This window comes from Melanotaenia boesemani, chromosome 11 (assembly GCF_017639745.1).
Source record: "Melanotaenia boesemani isolate fMelBoe1 chromosome 11, fMelBoe1.pri, whole genome shotgun sequence".
NCBI classification, from domain to species: Eukaryota; Metazoa; Chordata; class Actinopteri; order Atheriniformes; family Melanotaeniidae; genus Melanotaenia; species Melanotaenia boesemani.
In genome coordinates this window covers 22,385,976-22,404,651 of record NC_055692.1, presented here as the reverse complement: position 1 = coordinate 22,404,651, position 18,676 = coordinate 22,385,976, and the positions used below count along the sequence as shown (strand labels likewise).

Sequence of the window (18,676 nt, the reverse complement as noted above, 5' to 3'; positions counted from 1 at the left end):
TTGTCCTTTGGGAACACTTTCTCCTGGTGGTGACCTGATTGGGTGGTTTGCGTTCTTTGCTCCTGTTATGCTATTCCCTGAATGGTTAGCAACCCAAGGGGATGACAGCAGTTAGCCGGTTCTCTCTCATCCCTGCCCAAATGCCTGGAGAATGCTCAAGAAGAATGCAAGAATTGTGCTGGAAGTTATTATTATACTAAACTTAGTTAAGGGGAAAGGTGACTTAAAGAAACACTGTGACTCAGCTTGATGTGGTGGCTGTTGTCCTATACTGATCCACATCCCTTTATAGCTATCTAAAGAAAGCTATACAGACATTGTCACTGGGCTTGCTGTAATTGTGTATAGGTAAATTCATTTTGAGGATAAAGTTTCAAATCCTGAGCTGTAACTTAACGGTTACATTTAGTTTACAGAGAGTGGGATGACTCAGTACAGAGTTTACCAAATGAAGCCTTATTATGTTTACATAACTGAGAAACTTGAGAATTGCTAGAGTTTCTGTACAAGCCTCTGTATCACTGAGCAGTGAAAGCAGATCATTTTTTGCCTACGTTTTAGAGTAATTTGTCAAGGCTCTGCAACTAAAGTTCTTGTCATTGCAAGACCTATCACCTCTCATGTTTTTGTGTTGTGAATGCAATTTTGACAGTTGATCAAATAATATTAAAAAATAAAACCATGCATTATTTTCTATTGATGTATTTTTATTTTATTCTCTTTTTTTGCTATTGCACATTTTTTATATTTCAGTTTACATTTGTATAAACCATTCAGTTGTTTGCCCTATTTTTTTCCAGTTGCTTTTGCGCAACTTCAACCGAGTTCGACGCTGCATCATGTTCCTGATCAACACGGGATTTTACATCAACAGCTGCTTTGAATGGGACTCTCCGCAGAGGAGCATCTGTGCTTTTGTGGTATGTGGAGGTGCACTTATGGTTACACTTTTCATACTAAACACACACAGCAGAGTACCCACACACACATTCATGTTGTCAAAGGACCATTTCTGCTAACAAAGTATAGATCCTTCACTGTTAATTTCACACTTGTAACATAAGAGACTGTTGACATCTCAAGCACAGTTAAGTAATCAAATGTACTCATATGGTAGATTTTTTCTGTCGTTGCATTTACTTAAATGGTGAATACTTTTTATGGCACTCGCTTGCTGCTAATGATTAGAGGCCTGGTTATGCAGCTGAAAACACTATTTTATAAGGCCCCTTAGATGTCCAACTTGTAAGAAGACGCAACCACAATCTGTTAACATTTTGGAAGAAGTTCCTGCACACAGTAGAAATGACAGCCCCTCTCTCTCTCTCTCTTTCTCTCTCCCCTGCCTATTGGCCTCTTCTTCATCCTTTCGCTCTCCCCTGTCATCTGTGTCTGGTATTAAAAGGTGAAGTGTAATTGGACGACAGAGCTATCAGTAAAAGACAGTCTCCTGCAGGCCAGTGAGTAGTTGCATTGAGGTTCCAGCCTTAAAGATGACAGAGCAGGCATTTAATCCTGTCTGCTATAGTGTCCCTGACTTAAGTAGCTACAGGACAGGTAGACCCGCCCTGCCCCAGCCCTTTACCATGGGAGCACTTAAGTGTCTCCACAGCAGACATTAGCAGCATTTGGCTGTCTGACACCAGTTTAATCTCTGCAGAGGCACACACATTGTGTGTGTTTGTACAGCGGGTCACAGTGTCATCACAAGACATGGGTCAGAAGAGACATAGTATTGATCAGTTAACATTTTCTCTTTTGTGTGTGCTAGCTCGCTTGTGTGTGAGCCAGGAATGCACACGTTTTCATTTTCTCATGATCTTGGCACAAGTCCTTGTGGCTTATGTTTTAGTGGAAGAAAAGAAGGAAAAAAGCATCAAGAAATTCACAGAAATCAAGGTCACTTCAGAAATGTCAATCTAAATGACAAATTGTGACGGAAGATGCAGCCTTAGCCATTCTAAGGTTTTGTGTAGGAACTAACACACACAGTTTCCCTGCAAAGCTCCCTCATCCTTTTTCAAATGCACGACATATTTCTGATTAACAGCTCAGACTATTCATATTCTTATTGTGCTCACTTATATTCAAAGAATTAAGATGATGGCAAAGGATGTATGTAGGCCAAGGACAAAGTGTTTTATAGTTTTATAGAAATTCTGGAATTTAGGTGTCATGATGCCCCCCTCCTCCTCCCTCACTCCACCTCCCACTCTTTTGGGAGTCAGCTAACGTAGGAGTATGCACTTAGCTAAAAGCATCAGAGTATTTAGGGCCTCTCCTCTACGCAGGTATTCCCTCCCTCCCTTTCCATTTCTTCATCTCATTTCTCCCTTACTTTGAGAGGCCTCTTAATCACTTCACTCATCTCTTTAAGTGGGTTTTTATGGGGGGCCATCTGGCCAAGGTGGTGCATTCATGAAGGTGTACTGCTGTGTGTGATTATGGGCATGTGTGTTTATACACATGTGCATTTCTGTCTGGCTGTCTTTCTAGACAGATGTTACACTTAACTTTTCAACATAGCTGTAGCTACAGAGGTGGATCTGTAGGCAATTTAACCTCTAAACTTACAAATGCATGCACTTCATAAGAGTTAAGCGAGCCCGAGGGGGCAAATTTAAATGTTTTTGTACAGTTGAGGGGATTTTGTGAGTGTGCTAGTACATCAAAACACAGTTGTCATAATGTGTCATAACACCACATTCCCTTCACAAAAATGCTCAATTTGTCTTCATGGTCTTTTACTCTCCTTCTGCCCAGTTCTGAAATGCCAGCCGCATGTACACATCGCCCATTAGTGCCAGCTGTGATTAGTGTGTATATTGGGTGTGCTTTGTGTGTATGTGCGAGAAAGAGAGATATTGCGTAGTCTCATATGCAGCTTTTCACTCTCTCTCTCTCACACACACCCACACTGCTGTCACCCACCCATCCCAACAGTGAATCAGCCACCGTGGCAGCTTTGCCTGAGGCGTTGGCACAATGGACTTGACTGGAGTTACCTCCTGTCCTGCATGATGGGTGGTTTCTGCGTGTGTGTGTCTACGGGTACTGTTTCTATTCCCTTTCTAAGGGTTAAGCGTCTGCTTCCGTTGTCCACACCTGCAAGCTGAGTCTCTCCCTTCTATCTATCTATCCATCCCTGTTATTCTTTATCTTTCACTCCCTTCCTTTCCTTTCCCTTTGCTTTGCCCACCAGAGAGTTGGGGCCATTGTCGGGCTGAGCGGTGTTGGGTTCTGTTCTCTCGCTGCTGCCAGCTCTCCCCACAGCCCCTGCAAGACAAGGCTGTTATTGCCCCAGGGACCGCAGGCCGCAGCAGCTCTTCCTCCAAACAAATTTGCTGTAACTTTATCTGCAATTGGGCCCTGAATTGGGAGCAAATAGAGGCAGCTTTGTGGAGCTCAGGGAAGGGCGAGGGCAGCGAGCTGGGGGTTGTTGGTGAGGCAGGGGAAATGATACCGGGCTCTTTTATGTCAGGCAAAGTAGGACTCTTATCAGGAAGAGAGCCCAGACAAGGGAGCTACTTCTAGAGGAAACTGGAGCACCTATCACCTGCTTTGCATTTAGATAAAAATTCACCCTGCTGAAATAAAAAAAAAAGGAAAAAAAAAGCAAAGACTGGTACAGAAGCAACTATTCAAGTGTGCATGTGTGTGTTTGCACATGCCTGCCTGACAGTTTGATGCACACACACAGTCTTCCAAGACGCCATAGCAGTCAGTGGTACACACCACTACAGGTCTCTTTAAATTGCTCCTTTGACTCCTCTTCAAAGAACCTCTCTAACTTTTAAAAGTTTTTAAGTCGGGAGTTCGTCTTTGCCCACAGCAAGGGACAGCTTTGAAAGATATACTTTCACATTTTACTGCTCACATTTTGATTTGCAAAATGAATGATAGTTGAAATAGAGTGGCATGACTAACAGAGAATACCAAGTCAGAGTTTAATCACCAGAGATAGAGACTGTAGAAAATGAGGCTTTTTGTTAAGGTGTCACATATACAGGTTCTTCATTTTTAATAGATGCTGGTGTGCGTGGTTGTACTTTGACCATATGCTTTACTTTATTTGACTATGTCTTAACGTGGTGACTAGTTTTGTCACATCAGTTTTTGTCGTTTGAACAGATCTTTCTTTGGGTGAACATTAATTGAGCTTTGTTCTGTAGCTGAGCAGCAGGGGGCAGTCTAGCACCACCGAATGATGAGTAGGTCTGGTCAGACACAGGACACAATCTCCCTCCCTCTTGTTCCCTCGAACTTAACAGGACTCCTAGTTGCTGTCTGGCAACACTTAGTGCCAGCATGAAAATTGATGTAAGAGAGATAAAGGGGAACTCTGAAATCCAAACTTCAGCTTCATTCCACTGAGACAGAGCAGGGGGAAAGTTAGCCCGGTGTGTGGTTAATGTAAGCCAAAGCACTGAGTATTACCCTCCCACAGTGCTGCGGCAAAAAGCTGTAAGGACGCAGGCTGTGTTTTGAAACAAATAATGCAACTCTCAAAGTATCATACTAAGTGTATGAATAAATCATTTTGACTATTTGTATTCTTAGCATTTTTAATAAAGCTTCTAGCCTAAGATTGTTTTAATAGTAAAAGAAAGCATAATAAATTTTAGTGGTAATGAAATCTGACTACAATGACATCAAAATACTGGTTACTCATATTTTATCCATAATACTATAAAATAAACTCATTTGGTTTTCTTTATTCATTTTGTAATTGTCTATTTTAATCATAGGAATCATTTAAATTTCAATTTGTCCTTAGATGTGAAGTTTGCCCAAAGCCAATGAGACTTTTACCACTAATAAAAATGGTTTAGGAGATTTGACAGAAGGAAATATTGTTTCCTTTGTTTTCTGATGTGACAATGATGTTTTAAAAAGTCTCAGAGCATTAAACAAAATAATGTTGAAGCACAGTGGCTGTGAGCAAACAGATAACCTGTTTTAATGACAAAAAAGCTTGGAGGTTAAAGATAAATTACTTATTGTTACCCCTAACTGGTTTTATTTAGTTAGTACTACCAGCAGCTAGTAACGGAAATAACTAATAAAATAAATCTAAAAAAGCTCCCTGTTGCACATTTACAAATAATATTGCTAGTTGTAATATGAGAAGGAAAAACGGTTTTATTTTTGTTTCGTCACCAACTCCACTCAAAATTAAATTAGATATAAAACTCAATATAATTTGCACAAAATATAAAAATATAGAAGTACATACAGAAAAAGTCAATCACTGTGTGTGTTCATTTAAAATACTCCAGATTACCACACAAAGTATCAGCACAATCCTTGCATGGCAAACATCCTTTGTGTGCGTGTTCAGATCTCCACTATGAACTATCATTATATATGTTTCTAACCACACAGAGTCCTCTATAAATTATTCCCATAGCTTACATCTGGCGCTTCATTTAACATCTTCCTCCTCCTTTTGATCCAGCATGTTTTCATCGTTATGATTTTTTTTTTTATTCCGCTGTCTTTCTCCGGTCACTGACATCCACAGCAGGCTCCTTCCCACTCCCATCTCTCCAGGCGAGGAGCCTTCTATCTGCTGGAACAAGCAACGGGGGGGTGGCTGTGATCACCTAGTCCTGCCGGAAAGGTCCAGGTACTGCAGGGCCCCTCTGTCCAGCCGTTGGGCACATAGACCAGGGAACAGTCACCACTAAGCCCCGGTGTCCAGTTTCTCTAGCTGCCAGTCAAAACTTTGCCTTCAGATATTTTAACCAAATTGAGATGACAGGTTAAACAACCTCAGACATATTTAAAAGGAAGGAATATTAACAAAAGGTAAGAATAAAAGTAGATTTTGAGGTTTGCAATAATCATCAAGACAGTAAACAATTAATTTTCTTGCTGTGTGATAACACGATCAATTAGAATATCTGATGTTATATTTATAGAGCAATATATGCCTACTGTAAGATATATTTATAGCAGTGTGTTTGAAAGAAGCTTATGTGTATCTGCTTGAAAATGTCTGCAATTGTGCAGTTATTTATAGAGTCTACCAGAATAGGTTTAAAAGAAGTGAGCTCCTTTGTTCAACTAAAGTCAAGTTTCTGCACCTTTGTTGCGCAGTGTTTGGTCCGAGATTATTGCAGTGTTTATCCGTGTTAGAAGAACTACTTGCTGGTAAATTAAAATAATTTGTTGCGGATAGATAGCTTTAGGGTTTATTTGAGAGAGAAATATAGATTTGAGCATTGTGCTAATAATATACAATTCTTATGTTAAGATATCTGTTTAAGCCTTGAATATTCAGTGTCTGTTTAATTTTAGTTCTCATATGAGCCATTCAAACTTTTCTGTGAGAAAAACTGTTTGCAGTGATACTCAGATGGAAGTATTTGTCCACAACGGCACAATGTGCGAGTGCGTATGTGTGTGTGTTCTTGTCTTTATGCTCTTCAGTGTCCAACTGAGTCGATTGCACGAGCGGCAGACCTGCATACATTCTGTTAAGGGGCTGTTGAACCTCATATTCATTTCAACCCGATACTGCAAACACACTGAGAAGCTTGACGTTCGTCTTTGTCTGTTTCTCTTACGCACACACATGCACTCAGAAATAAACAATTTGATTGTTCATTATTAAGCTTCCTCTCTTTTGTCAGTGTTGTTCACCCAAACAGGATAGATCATAATTGGTACACAGACCAATAAATCTGTTTTTATACAGTAATCGTCTCAATTTCACCACTCTTAAAAGTTTCCAATCAAAACTGATTGTTAAATAGGAATGTGTTTCCACACAGAGAGTAATTAATTACAAAAATCCGTTGCTAGTCTTTGAAATAATGGATTTCCTGTTCTTGAATTTAATAAATTTGTTTGGCTAGAGGACATTAAACATTAGATATGGTTTGCATTTTCAGCATTTGTTTTAATTGCTGCTGAGGTTTTATCAGTCATGAAAAATCTCTGAATGCTTAAATATAAGAAAGAATAAATATGCTTGGTTTATTATTTGTCTCTGACAGATGTTGCTCCTACACAAAACCCTATCTCAACTTCTTTAACAATTGACTTAATGTTCAAAACTCACAATCAGCACAATGATGCTTGAAAATACCAAGTCTCCATCATTAGCAAGTTTTCTTTCCCACAGATATCTTCTCCCGTCCACCTCAGTAATCTGTTGTTGGAGGTTAAAGAGCCCTGCCAAAACTAGAATACAGGGTTTTAGAAGAGGTTAATTTTCAGATGGTACTTTTCTTGTTTTGTAATGAGAGGGGACGTATAGAGGTTATAGTTTTGGCAGATGGGTGCAGAGGAGGTTAGAGATGGGGCATGCAAGTCTTTTGGTGTAGGAGTAGAGGCTATTGGGGTTTGGAGTGACAGGGTTAGGGACTCAGGTTGTGGGGTGTGCAAGGTCATATGCTGGAGTTTGGGCTTGAGCAGAGAAGGGTCATTTCTGAGGTGCTGTGTCTGAAATGGTACATGACCTCAGGCTCTGAGATGATTGGCATGGAGGAAAGAGGCTTTGACAGCTCATACTCATCTTCCTCGCCATCTTCTTTCTCGGCTCGAGACCCAAAAACCTTTGAGGGTCAGGTTGTTGAACCTCAGCTCGCTGACACCAGGCCCGTACCTTTGTTAAAATTACTGCCTTATTTCTACGCTTTGCTAAAAGGAGTTTATGATACTGCATATGAATGTGTGTCTCCAATTGCAAATCTGGTCATCTTACGCGCTCCTCCAAGTATGAGGTACTGAATGCGTTCGCTGTTAGCCTGCACCGATTTATCCGTTTATGTTTTCTTCTTCTCCCAACAGATTTTTATCATCGTTGTTTGGAATTTTGAACTTTATATGATTCCTCTGGCTTTGCTGCTGCCGTTGGCGTGGAACTATATACGAATTGCGTCGGGGAAGGATACGAGACAAGATGTGGTGAGTAACCCCAGTCCTTCTTGGTGTCACTCCGCCTTTTTTTCATCTCACTGAAGCCCATTTCTACACACAATGCAAGATTAAAAAATCAATCACAGTTGTTTATATCAAGACATTACACTCTGGGTTTATTATCTCCTTTAATTGTAAGCTTTAGATATACATTTGTGGAATTTATACAAATTTATGATGTGAAAAATTTGACAGATCATTATAATTAATGTAGATGCACAGATGAGTTCTAAAGCAACAAACTTTTCTGAGAAAATTTTAGAATAAGCCTTTAAATTAAACTGTACTTGCAAACTTAGAGCAGAATTGGAATTTAATTTTAGAAAATCTCTTTGCAGATTTAAAGAAAAAAAAGAGAGAAAGAAAAAGCTCCATCTGCCACACGAGGAGCTGCACTCTCAGTGCATCTCACATTTCTCACTTTGCCTTCTTTGAGGCAAAGAGAGGGGAGAAATAATAGGCTGTCACCTTGAGCTATGTTACGCCACTTACCTGGTAGTATATTTATTTAATTCATTTATTTTTATCTCTTATACCAATTAAATGATGTCAAAGCAATGTCATGGAGAAACAGACATGTTTTAATCATGGCCAGGCACATTTGGAAAGTAGAGAGTGAAAACGAGTGAGAGAGCTGGACTATGGAGTGAGCGTGAACAATGAAGTGATTAATTTTAATAAGTGCCTTCTTCCAAGACTCAGTCGGAAATAACCCGTTAACAGACTTCAGATTTTCTTGCAGCCTCGCCTTCTATATGTATATTTATCTCTTCATAAGGATTCTTTGGGTTAGATTGGATTTGGAAGCCGTATTAAATTCTGTCATTATTATAAACTAAATCTAATAGCTGTCGGTCATTGTAATGTTATACAGAAAAATGGAATTAGATGTGAACTTTACATGACATACAGCACAGATCTAGTAAGTCCTCAGAGTTAATCATCTCTGTCTATAAGCCTCTCATACCATATTTGTTCATCAAGAGAGGGGCATTAAAAGGAGCAAAATGAGACAGATAAGAGTCCTTTTGTTGCATTACAATAACCTATACACAACACACAGTGATTTTAGGTTTATATATAAAATATTTAAAATCCAATCAAGAATAAAAGGTTTCCAAGTGAGCTTACAGACAAGCAATTTTTGAATGCCGCTTGCTTGAATTTCATAAGGGGTTTTTCTTCACCTGTAGATGGCGACATTGCTTGACAATAAGAAAAAAACATCCCACCTGTCTGAAGACAAAACCCAGCTCGATGATTTGTACTACTACCTGCTGCTTTTATTCATCTAGACCTAATGATATTCATTTACTATGCACTTGAAATAAGTGAAATAAGCCAACAAAGTTTACTGGTGATGGTGATCACGTCATCATATTAAAGGACCTTTAATACCTACTTCATGCAGAAAAGTGTTTCTCTTTTGAAAGGAAATATATGAAGTATCTGCTTCCTGATATCACCACTGCTATTTTTACTTTTTCATTTTCACTCAGTTTCTTGTCTTTTGGATTTATGTGCCCAGTTATTACTTAAGCGGCGCAGTGTTGCTTTGCCTTTGAATTTTTTGACAATATATGTCATCAGAGTGTAGTTTGAAGTGCTGTTGGTTGAATTCAGAGGACTTTCTGTGCCTTCATCTGACACAAGGCTTAATAGATCATCAAGGCTGAAAATGTTTTAGCTATGAGAGCACTACCGCAAATCTTCATATCTGACCTTCTTTCTTTTAAATGTCTCTATTTTCTAATACAAATAGCCTTTCAGCATGGCTTTAAGTGAGTGTGATGTGTACATCTTGCAGTTTGAAAGTACTGATATGTGTGTTGGAGTGTTGGTGCTGGTGCTTTCATGGGGGAAGATACAAGCAATTGGGACAGCATTAAGTTATTATGTCCTATTAGTGAATGTGCAGACGTGTCCATTATTCATTAATAGTAACTATTGTCCACCAGTCTTTAAGTTATCTGTGTCCTTGTCAGTATCTGCTGTCTGAGTCTGCACATGCCTAAACCGCAGACACTCTTTGCAACAAGATATTAGATGAAAGTAGGATTAATTGACTAATATATGCATCATTAATGCCTCTTTTCTTGCTACTGCGACCATTGTGCTTAACTGTACAGAGCAGCACGGAGCACACAAAGAAAATTTCCTGACTGTCATTGTCTCTCTTGTCTCTGTGTTGCAGCCTCACTGCCTCAGAATTGGTGAACGTGATGAACCATATCTACTTGCTCCATTATCAGTTCTCTGCCTCTTTTAGTCACAATATTACTATCTAATGTCAAATAAAACTTTTGCATACAGTAAAAGTAAAATGTTTTATATGCATCCATTATTTTTAAGGCATTTATATTTGCAGATGTTATATACACACAGACACACATTTAGACTCGCATGACTCCCCAGAGTCCTGTCCCTGTTTGTTTTCAGTTTCCCAATCTGTGCCGGTGCAAAAGGGTGGAGGGTTGGGCTCAGTGAGAACATATAGTATCTTTATTTTTTGCTTCCTCTCTTGGTCCCCCGGATTCCTCTGCCGAGTTGTTATCAAGCTGAAGTCATGGTCGACTCACTGTTTCCTTCTTGCACTTGGCAGAGAGCTGAGAAGAATAGAAAAGAAAACAGGGAGAAAAGCTTTCTAATTACTTCAAACAACACACCAAATTAAAGCATTGTGCTGAGCTGAGCAAGGGTCAGCATCCGGAGCGCTGCGGTTTTGCAGCAGTCTGGGGTGAGGGTAGTGCCAAAAGAATCTCTGCTGAACTCACTCTGAAGGGTGAGAGGAAGAGATGGTGGGGGGAGAATGAGAGAAAATGGAAAAAAAAGAACAGAAGAGTACAGACTTCCTAATGAACTGGCCTTGATTCATCTGATGGGTTCAATGTGCAGACCCTTCTCTGGCTTTACACTGCAGCCACAGCCCATAGCCCTGTCCATAGCAAGTAAACAAACACAGTGTTCTCTACACGCAGTAATTCACTGCTCGGGGTCACTGACTGTTGTGTGGTTACATGCTGCTTTGCAAACAGATCCTGGATCAGTGCTCCTTACCCTAGCCCCAACCTTGACCAGTACCTGCTAAGCAGTCAGAGCGTCCTTAGAACAGCGATTAAAGGAGGCAATGCAGCAGCGGGGTCCCCGACCTCTTCTCTTATCATGTAGCACTCTGACCCATGAATGCTGACTCTTTAACACTGTTAGCTGACCTGTGTCATACTGGAACATGTTCACTGAAACAAACAAGAGGACTTTTTATACTTCCAAATCCATGTAGAAGAAAAATTCAAAGCAGATTGTGTATTAACAAGAAAGACGTCGCATCTGTCTGCATTCATGTTAAATCTCTTTTTGATTGGGCACTGGATGAGAATTTATTTTATTTTATTTTATTTAATTGTAGATTCCCTCTGAGATACAAGATTTATTTTTCTTGGGAGTTGTGCTGAAGATTGCAGTTCAGTAAGTTTTATTGTCAATGATCATTTCAAGTATTGTTACAAGAAAAACAACACAGAAGGCTTTACAATCTAAAGCCGGTTGTAAAACTATATAAACAACAGCAAATTTTGTTTGGGACATTTCTTAAAACATCTCAATGTATGCATAGAGAGGTGAATTTGTAAAATGGTGATATTTTTGCAAAAGGAACATAGAAGGAAAGTGTATGCCTAGTTCTTCTCTCGCTGTCTTTCTCTCTTGTGGAAACTGCAAACAATTCGAAGTGAAGATCCATCCCTGACCTGTTTAAAAAGCCACCATTACACCAGTCATTGGTTTGTAGACTTCTGTTTTGAAGAGTTTAATGTTTTGGCTGTAGCCATGTCTCTCTTTTGAACATGAATGTCACTAAATAGTAGTGGATCTGTGTGTAAACCACAAAGTTAACACCAACTTAACTTAATAACATGTCAGTAATAATTTATCTGCCATAAAAGGGACCACCATTGCTGACCACCATAATCATAAATTAAAAAGGTGAGACTTCCAAATAAGACTCTAAATTGTATATTTACTGAAGTAATAAATTAAGTAAGATAAAAAGATAATTCTTTCAAGTGGATCACAGCCAGTGTAGTCATCAATCATGCACCACCCTGATATAATGCAGGTTTGAGCACTTCCACATTTGCTTCATTTTTTAAGACCTGGAGGCTGCATTCATCTTTTATATGCATCTTTTTAAATCCATCCCACCCGCTCTTTCAAATAAAGCTGCCAGCAGGCAGGGTTATGTCAACCAGAGCACAGTCAGGCCTACAGGAGGAAGAGGACGGCTGCAAGATGCATGCACACATGTATCTTTTCATGGCAGCGAAGTAATGTGAGCTTGCTTGCATGAGTGTATACGATGAGAATTGCGATTAACAAGCAGGGACACATCCCAACAGATATACTTCCTTGCTGTTCTCTTGGCCCAGAAAAGCCCTTACCAGATGTTATAAAGGTGTTACTTCTGTGCAGGCTGTCGCACAGGGTACATATGGAACACGGTGATGTCTCTTTCTACCACAGGATGACGGGCAATTAGGCCTCGTCACACTGGAGGACCATCCTCTTTATCCCGTGCTTCAGACCATTACATTGATTCACCCAATGGATCCGCCAACCCATTACGGAAGAGAAGACCTTAATGGCCTGGAGATACTTCACACTCAGAAATGTGTCTCTAGTGACAAGAAAAAGCTGACTACTTTCTACCCACTTAATCAGTATTACCATTTCCATAAATACAAATATAGAGGTAAATTTACCTGATAGAGCTCAGTTGTCCATAAAATAATAATTGACTCTAATTTACTAACAATAACACCTATTACAGGTAGTTGGTTTAATTTGTACTGTATGGACTGTGACTAGATCCTTGTGTATGTAGTATGTAGTCTATTAGTGTAAACATAATCTAGTTTATTTCTGAGACAGTAATATTGTCTAATTTAATTTGACCATTATATTACTTTTAGAGCAATAATTAGGTTTGCTAAAGAAAAAAAGCATTTTTATACATGCTTTTTTCTCACAGTTTTGCATCTCAAAACCCATTTCTGTATCCCTGAAAACACGGAGTGTTGACATCTGCCCTCATTAAGAGACGGCAAAACAGAGGTAGAGAAGAGTAAATATCAGGAAAGCTGGAAGAAAAAGAAGAAATGCTGCCTATTATACCTCATCTCCTCCAGAAAGTCACACCTCCACTTTTCCCCATAAGAATGCAACTCTGAAAAGACAAGGAGAATGAGGGAAAGGAGATGGAGTGGGAGCAGGAGACAGAAAAAGACAGAAAGGTATTCTGAGAGACTGAGCGACGGCGAGACAGAGGCAGAGGAAAGCAGCGGTGGATGGCAGGCACTCCTCAGTGCGGAGTCAGACATGGCAGTTGGTGACAGGTGACAAAATCAAAAGGTCATGTCACTTTTAACTGCGAGCGCCTGTGCCCCGCTGATTTCCCTCGTGCCGCCCCGGCATCAGCACCGCTCATCTCTGCTCCTCTCGTTGCCTCTCGTTGCCTCTCCGTCTCTGCTAAACTGGCAGATAGGATGGCAGGCTGGCAGACAGAAAGACAGGCAACGGGCATAGTTTGAAGCGGGACGGGAGCATCAGGGACGCCGCTGCAGAATTTTCCCAGTCTCCCTTTTCATCATGTTGCCTCCCCCCTACTCTTTGTCTAACTCCCTTTGAACCTTTGTAAGTGTCTGTGCTCTTTGCGAACAGCGTCAGCAGTTCAGGATTTCTGCCTCAGTGCTTGTTGTTGTTTTGTCTATATGGTACACCCACTGTAGCTGTTCATGAAAGTTTCCATTTAAACCTAGAGCAGAAGTCTACAGATTGTATATTGTTATGTGGACTAGATTGAACATCAAGTATGCAACCAGCTCAAGCACTTTTATTTTGCAACTTAAAAAAGACAAGACATTGTCGTCTGACTGGGAAGGACAAACATCTTTTCATTATGTTGAGTCACACTCATCTATGTAAGCGAAGCCTTTAGAATTGAGAGTTTATCTGAATAGCTCCTTAAACTCACTCTAAACAATTGTATTAAATAAGCAGTAAGAAATGTAAGAATACATATCTAAAAACTTAATCTTTAATCTTAGTGTTCCTTGACTATATGACTGACTATAAAGCTGCTTTTCTGACCTCCTACCATCAGCCTCCAGCTCTGGTAGCACCTCAGCCTCAACTCTATCCAGCCCCCTACTGGGTGAGTCCTGGCTCGGGCAGTGCAGATGGAAGGGCCCCCCTCTGAGGGCCACGGCTCTGACAGCTTGTGAAGGGCCTGTGTGGGTCAGCCTGGCTCAGCCTTATCAGACACACCACTCTCCCCCAGTCTGCAGAAACTGTGGTACAGGCAGTGCACATACACACTCATGGACAGTGCATACCAAGTAGGGCCTTGAGATCCCCCCAGCCAGCCACTCTGCCAAACCTCAGCAGCTGGAGAGGTTAAAACCCCCTCACGTATCAAAGAGGGAAAACAGCAGGAGGACGGAGGGAGGGAGGGATAGAGGAATCGGAGAAAATAGAAGGAAAAGTATATCTTCATGTTCACCTGGATGTCTGCCTTGCCGTCAATTCCCCCTGCGGCTGTCATTGGGAAGGTGAGGCGGGGAAATGGTGAAACTCAGTCCGGCCAGAGAAAAAGTGGGGTGAGTTGAGATGTTTCAGAGGAAGGGTGAAAATGATGTGGCTACTAGTTCAGGTTGTAGATTTTTACTTTCCCTCTCTGGAGTGATTGTCTGCACTTAGTTCATTGATCCAAAAAGGTTTTATTCAGTTTTGCTCTGGGAAAAATCAATCTGTTGAAAGCAAAGTTGGTTTTTCATTTATCTTGATTTATAAAGTTGTGTTTGACTCCCCCTGTATTCCACATATCCACATCATGTGGCTAAAATAAATATGTTTTGTAGAATAGTTATTTAACTTATTGTTATTTTTCAAAACTTAGAAAATTCTATATTTTTTTGTTATTTTTGTCATGGTACCACAAATGAGGTGGAAATTCTGTAATAAACAATAATACTCTATAACTTGCTTAAAAGACAAAATATTGTTTATTTGAGTCAGGGGAGTAAGGAGGATTCAACTTGACTAAAATGACAATTTTTCCCATTTGAAGCTGGAGAAACCACATTCAAGATGCCACACAGGTAGAGTTTCTGCTGTGATATAAGGGAAAGAGCTCAAGCTTGTATTTACTATCACATTTACCTTAACACTGCAGAGCCATGTATCCAGCAATCAGAAAATCATAATCATAAATCTGTGAGTCCTTGAAAGCATGTTCTCTGTCCTTGAAAACACACTAGGGGTGCTGTTGCACTATGGTTCAAAAGAAGCTTCTTAAAAGGCAGTTTTTGAAAAACTTACTGCTGCTATGCCCCTCTTAATTTAATAGCATCTTTCTATCTTTTATTCCTCTCCATATGCTTAAGTAGTTAGGATTTATGAGCTCCTAAAACATCCAATCCTTTTTCAAACTTAGCCCAGGCAGATTTGACTAAGCACCCCACACAGGAGCTGCCACAAAGCAAACAGGATCTACAGAGATCCAGTCCTATACCAGTAAATACCACCAAGTGCTAACAAGAGTTTACAAACATACCAAGTTCAAGTTGTGTAGCTATCACCTATCAAGCACCAAGTAGATGAAATGAAGGGAACACCACAACACGTATGTGATTTTATTTGACTGCTCAAATGGTTGAACTGTAGTGTTCTTCTATACTGAGCATACATAATTAAAAAAAACATCACATGTACACTAACAGGCATTTTCAGTGAGGTGATAATGCATAATTGTTACATGCAGCAAAAATTATGTGTAACGGTTTTTCTTTCTCAGGCAACATTTTGACTTGATAGAGAGTACAGTAAAAGAGTAAAAAAATCTTAGTCATGCAGCAGAGCAATTTATGGGACATGAATGCAGCAGATATATTCATTAGTTTTTGCAAATCAGCTTTTAGGCCTAAGCCAAGGCCAAAGATATGCATGCATACTTTTGCAGCCACTGGAATTCTCAATGTCATTGTGTTCACTTACCTTCTTTGTGTTTATGTTATCACCATCTACTGTATGTATTTATGGGGCACAGTGTAATCTATAAGAATAGCCTGCATCATCCCTGTATCGTTTGAATAGGTCTGAATATGTTAATCCTCACCTCAGTATATACTGAATTGACTGGAGCATCTCTGCAGGCAATGTGAGCCCAACTCGATCCTGTTGACAGCAAGCTTTGCTGTAATGATAGTTATTCAAACAACGTTATAGGGGGGGGGGGGGGGGGGGGGGGGGGGGGGGAGTAAGCAGACAAATGATATCACACACCAAACAGGTCTTAGAGAGACGAAAGAATGAGGCAAACAGATGCAGAGGTAGAGGGAAAGAGAGATGTTTGAAATTCATCGGCTGCGCTGTGGTAATTTATATCCTCCCTTACTGAGACAGTAGCTTTAGTGCACACATTTAGCCGTGGCAATCTTCGGGGCAGATGACATGTTCCATGTCATTTTATTTATTAATTTTACACTGTGTCTCATTGCAGGAAACATGACTTCTCTATGTAACCAGAGGCAAGAGAAGGGAGTGAGCAGAGCAGAGAGAGACAAACGACTCTATCATTTTCTCTGTCTCTGTAGGTCATGCTTCTCCAGCTAGCTCATGCTCATTCCTTTGTTTAAAGTTTCCAGCATGTGCCAGGCATGCCCCAGTAAAGCCTCTGTGTGGAGGATTCCATTATGTTTATATCTTGGCATGGGTGAAAGGATTTGAGGAGAACCATGATGTCTTTTTAAACAGTTATAGTTCATTTGTTTAGAGATGCCAGAAGGCTTTCATTTTACAGCATCATGTAAACATTGTATGCATTTGCTAAGTACAAGAATTCAGTCTCTGCTGTTTGTATAATGTGGTGTTAGATTTATTCTGTGTCAATAAAGAAATTGTTGCAAAAAGTCAAACTTCTTTGTCTAGACAATGATGGAGTCGCAGCAAACTGGGAATAACCAGTTGCTATACAGTTAGTTCAAATGTGCAGTTCTGTGCACAACACTTTACCCAAGTGATTCTGAGCTATTGATAGAACACACACACAAACACACACACTATTGATTCTCCCCTCTCAACTCTGCCGTTCTGAACTCCTCTTTGTTTGTGTGGGAAGCTGCATTTACATAAGAGGCTTATGTCAGCCGCCACATAGTTTCCCCCCTTATTCCAATGAAAAACAAAAAAGGACAAAAGCCATTGTCTTGTTAAGTAATGATTTTTGGATGTCTCTAAACTAGTTTATGCTGTTCTGGAGGTGGTTAGGGGGTTGTGGTGAAGTTGGGGCTTGATGAAGGTTTGTAGGGGGGTTGGGGCTGGTAACTCAGTGTAACAATGAGAACTGATGAATTTGGAGGTTGACAGCTGTAGGGCTTATTATATTGGTGTTTATTTATGTAAATTGGGAGCAAGAATGTGACCTTGTAGCTATGATGTGTGATTGACAGAGGTATAGATATAAGCAGCAGTGACCTTTGATTTTGACTTTTGACCGTATTGTGTTACAGAAGCTATAAAGTAGAAGAAATGTTTACAGAAGATAAATATGGTCTGTAAGTACTGTGAACCACAGGTTGTTCTTATATGTCTATACATTAGTCAAGCTGAAATGTTTTCACATACAGATAGAAGTTTAATTATGTGGATTTTCATTTTCTTTTTTGAATGCTGATTCATATAAATGTTATGTAACTAAATATAAAAAACCTGAACTTGCAAGCTTGACTGTTGTGCTGCATGGGGTTTGTTGGTCTGAATGGTTGTGTTGCAAGGCAAGTCATTTTTCTTTGTGTTGTACAGTATGTCTCATTGTGTCTTGGGGCTTCAGAGTAACACCAGCTCCAGTTTCATCGGTCGTGCACCACTGAAGCAAATAGTTGCCATTCTTTGTGACTTTTTCTCTGAGCTTAAGGCTCTCTTCTCTATCTCTTGCAGCATCATTCTGTGGGAGCACGTATGATAGATTCTGGAGGTAGAGGTTACACGCGAGTGCAAAGGTTAGGGAGGTCAGAAGAGACTGAGGAGAATCAGAAGATGCTGCTGCCTTGTCCCTCTGAGTGGTAGAAGATTTGAATGCTTTTGTGCAATGCGATTTGACTGGATGAATAGGCTTTAATCCTCAGCCCATACAAATTCAAAGCCAGAGCATTTGCTTACACTTCCAGAAGTGTCAACAAATTTGAACAACAGAATGTTTCTAAAATTAAATTCTACTTCAGAAACATTGTGAAGCTTATGACACATTAGCACTGAGAAATCCAATAGTTGTGCGATCTGCATGCTACAAACTCTAGTCTGACATAAGCATAACCAATCAGCTTTAATGTGCCTCTTTGGTTGTTCTGATGATTTAACCCTGTGTTATCTAATATTCATCTAATGCTTAAATGTTTTTTATGTCTCTTTTTCATTTTCTCTTTCCTCTGTTGGAACTGTCAGCAAGCAGTGGAGGACCTGCTGGAGGATGAGGATGAGGATTTTGACAAAGATGACAAGGTAATTATGTCTCATGTCTGGGATACACACACATACACGCACACAAACACACACTGCCTCAGGAGGGGTTGACACTGCTTCACAGACCGGAAACACAAACAGACTAACAAAATGACTCCATCTTCTCCTCCCATCTCCTCCCCTGTTCAGTTATTCTCACTGCCTGAGGCAAAAACACATGTTCACAGATTGTACA

At 40.1% G+C, this 18,676-nt stretch overlaps 1 protein-coding gene across 5 annotated transcripts in view; it reads left to right on the top strand.

Moving 5' to 3' along the window:
• Positions 1 to 18,676, top strand: part of mctp1a (multiple C2 domains, transmembrane 1a) — a 135,630-nt gene that overhangs the window by 89,822 nt on the left and 27,132 nt on the right. For all 5 annotated transcript variants that reach the window (XM_041999776.1, XM_041999774.1, XM_041999775.1 and 2 more), the window contains 3 exons: positions 801 to 920; positions 7,801 to 7,917; positions 18,424 to 18,480. In XM_041999776.1, the coding sequence (XP_041855710.1) occupies positions 801 to 920; positions 7,801 to 7,917; positions 18,424 to 18,480 (294 nt within the window). The remainder of the gene's footprint in view (positions 1 to 800; positions 921 to 7,800; positions 7,918 to 18,423; positions 18,481 to 18,676) is intronic.